The sequence below is a fragment of the Hibiscus syriacus genome, unplaced genomic scaffold, assembly GCF_006381635.1.
Source record: "Hibiscus syriacus cultivar Baekdansim isolate YM2019G1 unplaced genomic scaffold, ASM638163v2 tig00117032_pilon, whole genome shotgun sequence".
Taxonomy (NCBI): Eukaryota; Viridiplantae; Streptophyta; class Magnoliopsida; order Malvales; family Malvaceae; genus Hibiscus; species Hibiscus syriacus.
Window position 1 is genome coordinate 1,394,001 of NW_024063532.1, and position 9,172 is coordinate 1,403,172.

General features: G+C 34.3%; 1 protein-coding gene and 1 pseudogene across 1 annotated transcript; both read left to right on the forward strand.

Annotated features, from left to right (window-relative positions):
* The first annotated feature begins 31 nt into the window (after positions 1-31).
* Positions 32-3,620, forward strand: LOC120196377 (pectinesterase-like). Its single transcript, XM_039198195.1, has 4 exons — positions 32-95; positions 1,367-1,504; positions 2,839-3,504; positions 3,541-3,620. The coding sequence occupies exons 1-4, from the start codon at positions 32-34 to the stop codon at positions 3,564-3,566; spliced, it is 894 nt and encodes a 297-aa protein (XP_039054126.1). The 3' UTR covers positions 3,567-3,620.
* Positions 3,621-3,811: 191 nt separating this feature from the next.
* On the forward strand, positions 3,812-8,666 carry LOC120196379 (annotated as a pseudogene).
* Positions 8,667-9,172: the final 506 nt, after the last annotated feature.

The window sequence follows — 9,172 nt, forward strand, 5'->3', positions numbered from 1 at the left end:
CCATCTTACCTGATCTGTGTTTTTACCAGAAATGTGTCGGGTTCGGGAGTCAGTTACTGTCAAGGAAGGAGTAGCACCATTGAACCGCCCTTTCGGTACCAATTAATTTGTCGGTTGTCTTAGTTGCGAAAATTTGAAATTAAAATTAAAATTTAACAGACCCGATTCAAATTACTTACAATTGATTGGTTTGAATACCCTTAAAAGATAAAAATATTAGATTTGTAGCGGAGTATAAAATTGAATTAGGATAGCAAGTGTGCAAACGTGAGAATAATAAATAAAACAAGAAAAAATGGAAAATAACAAAACACGTAAAAATAATAATAAAAATAAACAAAATGAATAAAATGTTAAAAAAATAAAGACACGGATAAAGGGAAAAAATTAATAGAGTAAAAAAAGTAAAAGAAATTAAAAATGAATAAAAATAATGTGTATATATAAAGTAGTATTTACTAAAATAAATAAAAATAATAAATATATAATACTAAGTAAAACAAATAAAAAATAAAGTTATACATGATATTAAGAAAAAAAAATAATAGAAAAAAATAAAATAAAGTAAAAATATAATATATATATATAAATAAATAAAAATAAAAATAGAATATTAAAAAAAAATATAAAAACGTATAAAATATAATATTAAGAAAAAATATATACATAGTAAATGGAGAAAAATTAATACATCTATATATATATAATGATATAAGATATATATAATAAAAATAATATAATATAAATAAAAAAAAGAGGAATATAGTAAATAAATAAAAAAAATATATTTAAAAATATATATATAGGGGACAAAATTAATATAAAAGTAAAATTAAAGGGTAAATTTCAAGGTAAATTAAAGATTAAGATTGACTTAGGGGGAATATTAAATACTTTTAAAAAATGAACATGCATCGAGAGTACATCTAGGTTCGAAACTTTGAAACCCCACCCCTTTTTGGTTATCGGCGCCACGCTTTGGGTTATTCAAACAAAAAATAACATGCACATGCGAGAAATGAACGAATCAATGTAAAAAGATGCTACCTTTTATTTCATTTTCGAATCGTTTACAATAGTTTTGTCTTTGTATTTTTTCGTGCTTTCCTCTGTATCTTGTATGTAAATCTTGTGTTACAAATGGGGAGGATTACATGTATTTATAGTAAAAAAAACTAACTATTTTTAGAATCCTATTAACAATAGAATCCTAATGCAACTAGACTCCTAATGCAACTAGACTCCTTGCTCGGTTGTTGCACGTTTGTTGGTGTGGTTGTTACTTTAAAAGATATGGTGGTGGAAAAGTCCTCCTAGGAGAGAAACTCTTGCTAGTTCTATCTTTTAAGAAAATGAGTGTCTACAGGCGTCTATAGAGAAAACGTAGACATCCCAAAGAAGAAGACTAACGTAATGTTCATCGGAGACGGGAGGACCAGAACGATCATCACCGGGAGTAGGAATGTTGTAGATGGAAGCACCACTTTCCACTCTGCTACAGTTGGTAAGTCCATGTTCACTTCCTATATATTTTACATCAATTTACCTTATTTTCTCAGTTACATTTTATTTATTATAAAAAATTCTCGTGAAGTGTGCGTCCACCACTAATGGTTCTTAGGTTGAAAACAACACTGATACATATGATCATTTAGTTTGATTCAGGAGAATTTGTTTCCATAAAAATGAAGAACTTGGTAAAGTACCATACGCCTCAGCTTATCCCTTCAGAGTGATTCATATTGTCAAACCATATTGTTTGAACTTTCCTACATCACCTCCTTAGATTTAGGGAGAAGTGCACATGGTCTGATTCACTAAAGGTAAATTCTTCAAACATGATATTACGCTTTATATGCAGTATATATAAGAATAAAAGAATATTATGCAAAATGGGCAAATAATCCACCGAATTACCATTTGTCTGGTTACAGCTTGTGCACGTCGTTTTCCCATCATTATTTACAGTTGAACGGAATATCAAACCTACCAATGAACTTTTCAGATAAATCCTTTCATCTTATTTTTCTGGAGATAGGTTTACTTACATCTCTAAGCGTTGATTTTAGTATATAATTTTCCCCCTCGTCTTCTTTATTTCCATCTTTTCCATCTCTTGCTTCATCTACCTGTCTCTTCAATCGTATAACAATTTCCCCCCAGTTTTCCTTTAATGGATGATATTCATCTGAAACCATGTGACCAGTTCATGCATTCACATCACAACCGGCACGCCAAGCCAACGTACAGTACAATAGTTGTTTTTTCTTTGTCGTTTATGATTAAACACTTCGAAGCCATACCGATAAGGCTCCAATGGCTGATGTTGGGCCAAAACATGCTGAACGATGGAGGTCGTTTAATCGATTTCCATTTTTAGGCGACGTTAACACTTAACAGTACAATGATATTGTGAGCAGTTGAGGCAGTCCATGGCATCGTAGCACTAGTAACTTTTCGCTTTTGATTATTGGTCCCCGATTCTCGTCCTTTGCTTTAGGCATAATAGTTGGTGTTGGTTTGTCATAAAACATTTGGCTTTTCGTAATGAAACAATATTTGAACCAGACTTTGTTTCTTTAGCTGTAATAGTACCTGGCTTTGGTCCCCTCGTTACCCCGTTTGAGCTGAAACCATAAAATCTAAATAAATAAAAAAACAATTGATTTGTTGGTTAGCAATATGTCTTATCAGGCAGCTGGCATCATTAAATTGCAGAAACACTTACCTTTGAGTATTACTTGCCAAATAAAACATTGCTGATTTAATCTTACAGGTTTTGAAGTTTGAATTTCATGCTGATCATCCTAATATATATATGTTCCCATGTGGTTGCAGCTGCGGTTGGTGCAGGGTTCCTTGCCCGAGACATAACCTTCGAAAACACATCAGGTCCCTCAAAGCATCAAGCCGTCGCCCTCCGTGTTGGTTCGGATCTCTCGGCATTCTACCAATGTGACATACTGGCATACCAGGACACTCTCTACGCTCACTCCAATCGGCAGTTTTACGTCAACTGCCTCGTGGCAGGAACCGTTGATTTCATCTTCGGCAACGCTGCAGCAGTGTTCCAAAACTGCGACATTCATGCTCGGAGACCGAACTCAGGGCAGAAAAATATGGTGACAGCCCAAGGCAGGACCGACCCTAACCAAAACACTGGCATTGTGATCCAGAAATGTAGGATAGGTGCCACTTCTGATTTGCAGCCTGTAATTTTAAACTTCCCAACATATCTTGGCAGACCCTGGAAGGAATATTCAAGAACTGTCATAATGCAATCGACTATCAGTAATGTGATTCACCCTGTCGGGTGGCACGAGTGGAGCGGGAGTTTCGCCCTGAAAACATTGTTTTACGCCGAGTACATGAACACTGGTGCCGGTGCTTCGACTTCTGAGAGGGCGAATTGGGAAGGGTACAAGGTGATCACTAGCGCAACCGAAGCTCAGGATTTTACTCCTGGCAGGTTCATTGGTGGTGGAGGCTGGTTAAGCTCTACAGGCTGGTTAAGCTCTACAGTCTGGTTAAGCTCTACAGGCTTTCCTTTCTCTATTGGGTTGTAATAAGTTAGAAGCTTGTATTGTCATGCAACATCTACTTCTTGTCTGGTTTGAAATTACTTAGCGGACTTGTATCTGTTAAATTTGTATGGAAGGTTTTCTTCAAATTTGTATTTGATGACGCAACTTCAGTTCATGACAAGATTCCATGTGAAACAAAAGATTAAGGCATTGACGTTCAGTAACTGAATGGGCTGATTACTAACCGGGCTTTGGTTAGAGAGGGATTTCGAATACCCGAGGTGTAAATGATTCCTGCCTGCTTGCAATGTTTGTCACTTGACCATTGTCATGGCCCAATGCTGGCACCTGGTTTTGTAATGGGTTTTTTCTTATAAAATTCAAGGAAATAAAAAGTTCAAGACCCTTGGAGGGGTGAGCATTCGATCGAATCGAGTTGATTCAAAATATTTTGAGTTGACGCGTAGTATTTTATAACTCGAACTTAACTTGAAATTTTTTCGAGTCAAGTTGAGATTAAGAAATTTGAATCGAGTTATTCGATTTTCTATACTAATTTTATTATAACTATTTATAGTATCATGATAAAGATTGGTTCTAATTTTTTTACTTTCTCTAACCACATAAGATATATATTTCATATTCTTTTCACATTATAATGTTATCTAATATATCAAAAACAATCTATAATTATAAAATGTATTCATAACATTATATTTTAAAGAAAGTATTTTGAGGATAAAAATATTGATGAGAGTATAAAGGAGTCAAGGAATTGATGGGATGAAAGAATTTGCAAACAATTGCAATCAAGAGATCAAATTGAGTAAAATGCAAAGTTAAGGGACTAAATAACAAAGATAGTCTATCTTTAGTAAAAAAAAAATAAGAATTGAAGTTACATAGGTATTCTATAGTGGTATATGAGCATGAAGTTCAAATTTGGTGAAGAACAAACTTAAAATACATAATAAATTGAAGAAATAAGGAGATTATGAAAAACCGAGGGACTAAATTGAAAAATAAAAAACTTGTTGTCAAAAAGAGAAATTGAAAGTATATATGTATTCTAAAATAGTTTAGGATAATGTGATTCAAATTTGGTAAAAAGATTGGCTTAAAATGAAGGAGAAATTGATGGAATAATGAAATTAAAGACTAAATATCAAAATACTTAGTCAAATTTTTAATTTTTTCGAGTAACTCGAAATTTAAAAAATTTAACTTTATTCGAACTCAAAAACCGAATTGATAATTTGATTTGACTAGAATAACTTAACTCAAATAATTCAAAATAAAAAATTTAATATTTCAAATTTAGTCGAGTTTCACCCTTACTTTGGAAGGACAATTTGTTAAATCCCAATAGGCCATTTCCCCCTTGAAATCGCCTATTTGTCAAAGGAATTGATGTCCCAGTTGCCCACAAAATCTGAAAACTAAATGATTCCTAGAAATACTTACCAGAGCTCACATGTTCATTTCGGTGTTTGTAGGTTAAATCTTGTCATTATTATTTTTTATTTTATCTAGACGAGACGCATGTCTATCAAAAAGACTAATATTTCTTCTTATCTTATGAAAATTTGAATACAAGCTGTGATTATGGCAGAAGCCTATATGTATGTAGATTAGACAAATAAATAATGATGTTAATTTATTGGGTAAATTAACTTTTATTATATTTTTATTTTGATCATTCATTTTTATTTTTTTTAACTTAATGCTCAACTTTTGAAGTATTACATTTTTAGTCCAACATTAAATAAAAAATGATAGGGTGATGTGATATGTTTTCATTGATGTGAAAGTCACATGTCGTTCACCTATTTTTTTTTCTTTTTTGTTTCATCATATTTTCAAAAAAATAGTTTAGAATTTTATCATCATGTTATATCGTTGTCAAAATCTCCACGCTCTAAAGTCTTCTTCAACCACTTTGAATATCAATAAATTATCTTATCATCCTTTACCACTTCATCAATTTACGTTTTAGAATCTCTTAAAAATTTGCGAACCTTCAACTCAAAACTTAGAAAAAGTTATTTTGATCTATAATCCTCACTGTTTGTTTGATCAACGTTTAGAATCTTGCTTGATATATTACTTGCCTTTTCTTTTTTTCATCTTGTCGTTGTTGAGATATGAAAAGATGATCCAACATCAAACAATTAAAGAGAATCCAAAAACTTAAGTTAAAATTTTATGAACGAATATTTCATATGTATTTTCATAATTTACAAGATTTTTTATAAATTTAAAAAGATAGATGTATGTCGTAACGCCGTCAAATATAAATATTAAATAATAAAGGTGAAGTGAAAAAATAATACTTTCAAAGTAGAGTGATCAAATTGAACTTTTTAAAACTAACCAAAATAAAAATACAGTCAAAGTGATGCTAATGTGTAATTTACCCCCAATTTATTATATAAAATTATATAATCATAATTCTGTCCATTTTCATAATCGATGATGATTATAGTAATATCTTAACAAGAAGCATCGAAGAGAGATCCTATCTTTCGCCTCTTTTTTTGTGTCTTTCTTTGTATAAAAGAGACTTCCTACAAGCAAAGATCGTTAGAGAATTATAAAAAAGACGAGCTACGGATTTAATCAAGTCTTTCAAGGGCTATGGTAAAGTAGACGAGGGCGAAGAGCGAGCTATCAAGCAAAAGACACGAAGGCATCTCATCATCCTCGTTGTCTTTCTATTGTCGTGCTGTTAGCTGTAATCATCGGCGCTGTTGCAGGGACTCTGATACGCAAGAGGAACAACTCGTCTTCCAACAATGTACCCCCAACCGATTTGACTCCGGCAGCTTCGTTAAAGGCAGTTTGCGGCGTGACCGATTACTCACTTTCCTGCTACTCCAGCATTTCTTCCATTGCTTCCTCAAACGCAACTGACCCAGAGATCCTCTTCAAGCTGTATCTGAAAGTAGTTATCGACGAGCTCTCGAAGTTGTCTCAATATCCCAAGAAGCTGCAAGCTGAAACCGATGACACCCAGGTGAAACATGCTTTAGATGTATGCGGAACCCTGTTTGATGATGCGGTTGATCGGCTCAATGATTCGGCAACTTCCCTGGAAGTCGGGGAAGGAGGGTCGATATTGTCGAATTCCAAGATCAATGATTTGAAGACTTGGCTAAGCACAACGATAACTGATCAAGAAACATGCTTAGATACTCTGGAGGAATTGAACACTACAGGCATTTCAACATCACACTTATCAAAGAACTCAGAGCTGCCATGCAGAACTCTAGTGAATATACCAGCAACAGTTTGGCTATCGTTGCTAAAATCCCGGGTTTGCTGACTGATTTCAATGTTCCCATTCACCGTAGGTTGCTTGGGTTTCAAAAAGCTGCACCTTCAGAGTTCCCAGCTTGGATTAGTCCCACTGAAAGGAGACTGTTGCAGGAGTCCAAGCCTACACCAAATGCTATTGTGGCTAAAGAAATTCCACTCTTTCAAGAAGGTTTCCCGGTCCATGGGATATGGTGAGAAGGATATATCCTTGGTATCTTTTCAGTCAGTCTCTAAAGGTAAAATTCGTTTTATCATTGTTCTATTATTTCAGTTTTAGAAGGTGAAAGAGCTTATGCAAAATTTTGAATTTTTGACATAAAGAATATGCATTTTTTTTTACTGTATCCAGGTTATTATGGCGAGTGTGGAAAAAGGGGTGGCTACATGGAGGTAACTGGGTTCGGTGCTGATGTCAGGGAGCAAATATATAAAGTGGCACCTGTCAATCTGCGTTCAACATCTCTGGTCAAATTCTTGCTAGTCTTGTTAAGAGTCCACCTAAGGTTAAATCTTTTGCCATTTAAAATTACTTTTCTGTGTTTATCCCAGTTGCATTAGTTGCTTGACATAAACATATGAATATACGATGTCATTGGACCAGATGAATTTTGAGCTTTTCCTAGCTGCTGCTTGTAAGCAGTGGTTCTCAGATAAGAAACTTGCAAAAAACATATAGTCTCTAAACTATTGTGTTTTATTGTGGTTGATTTATAATTTGGAAGCTGTCTGGTACACAATTTGGTCTTTTAGGCAGTACTTATGTGGACAATGGAGTGAAATATAATGTTCACATATGGGAAAAGTAAAAGTACATCATTGATTGAATCATGCATGGTTTATATAGGCTTGTGATATTTGTTGCTAATGATAAAGCAAAGGACACTTGCAGCTGCAGGTTGGAGATGAATCCTATGAATCATACAGTGCTGAAAGAGATGGAATCCTATCATCTTTAGCGAGGCGTGCAAAGGTTAGTCCTTTCTTAGGTTTGATCATCTTAATTCATATGAATAGAGGAGCATTAACGTTTAGATTTAGCAAAAGTGAATTCTAAATTCCACGTTCGAATATGGTTCTTTATCCTGAAATTTTGGAAATTTGAAGTTGATTGCTAGTGTAGCAGAGCCGGAGCCTATTTAAAGCATGTTACTGAAAAAATTATTTCAATTAGATTATACTGAAATGAAATGGTTTTGTTGTTTCTATTCAATACCCCTTTTTACTGGTGCAGACATTGGAAGATGCATTCAACAAGTTGGAAGGTGTAACATGCAACAAGGCTGAAGGTGCAATCTATCTCTTTCCCAGAATTGAGCTGCCTGAAAAGGCAATCAAATCTGCTGAAGCTGAAAAAAAGGCACCAGATGCATATTACTGCCAGCGTCTCCTCACTGCCACTGGAATTGTTCTTGTTCCTGGTTCTGGCTTTGGACAGGTGAGTTCATTCTTACTTGCCTGCTGTATCTAGTTGGGAACTCTGTGAACCCTTAACATTGCAGCAGTTAGCAACTATAAAAACTGTTAAACATCAAAAGGAATCTGGGTTTGGGAAAGGACTAGTTGATAGGATCAACTTAAACAATTGAAGGCTTCTTCTTGGTTGTATTCCTTGATAACTTTTCCTATCATTGGCATGTGATTTTTGTCATAGGTTCCTGGTACTTGGCATTTTAGGTGCACAATACTCCCACAAGAAGAAAAGATTCCTGCAATTGTCACCCGTCTAACAGATTTCCATAAGAGTTTCATGGATGAATTCAGAAACCGAGTCTGAGACAACCTTGGATCCAATTCAGCACAATATGACGTGCCTTTCCCTTTTTCATACAGAATAAATCGACACTGTGTTGATGCTCTCCCTTTTCTTCTTGTGCCTCCTTTACTGTTATGTAAAGATACACCTGTTAGACAAATGCCAGAATTCTCACAACACTAACATGGTCGGCTTGTTCGCCAAGTCTACAATGAAACTGCTGTTGCTACTGTACTTTACTGCTACAGATTTCATGTGGGACTCCATTTTGCACAGAAAAGAAGAATGGATCATTGATTCCATATATATATTAAAAATGTTGGACGGTGAGGGAGAGAAAGTAGACGTTAATAGACTTTAATCTTGATTGAGATAAATAATATGTTATTATGTTAATAGTAAGGAATAGTGACAATGACTGAAGGAAAAAAAAGGAAGAACACATATAAGCATGGAAGGTTATTTATATCGACAACTTTTATGTCCTCAATGTTCAAATTCTAAAATAATACTTGTCCTTTCAAAAGGTGTAGCTCTAGATACAAGACCATGACCATGCCAATACCAAGTGAAATGA

What these genes read in the sequence shown, in the direction of transcription:
- LOC120196377 (XM_039198195.1), top strand. Translation starts at nt 32, where the DNA reads ATGTGTCGGGTTCGGGAGTCAGTTACTGTCAAGGAAGGAGTAGCACCA. An exon ending in ACCATTGAACCGCCCTTTCG is followed by an intron (nt 96 to 1,366) that starts GTACCAATTAAT and finishes GAGTGTCTACAG; the next exon opens with GCGTCTATAGAGAAAACGTA. An exon ending in AGGCTGGTTAAGCTCTACAG is followed by an intron (nt 3,505 to 3,540) that starts GCTGGTTAAGCT and finishes TAAGCTCTACAG; the next exon opens with GCTTTCCTTTCTCTATTGGG.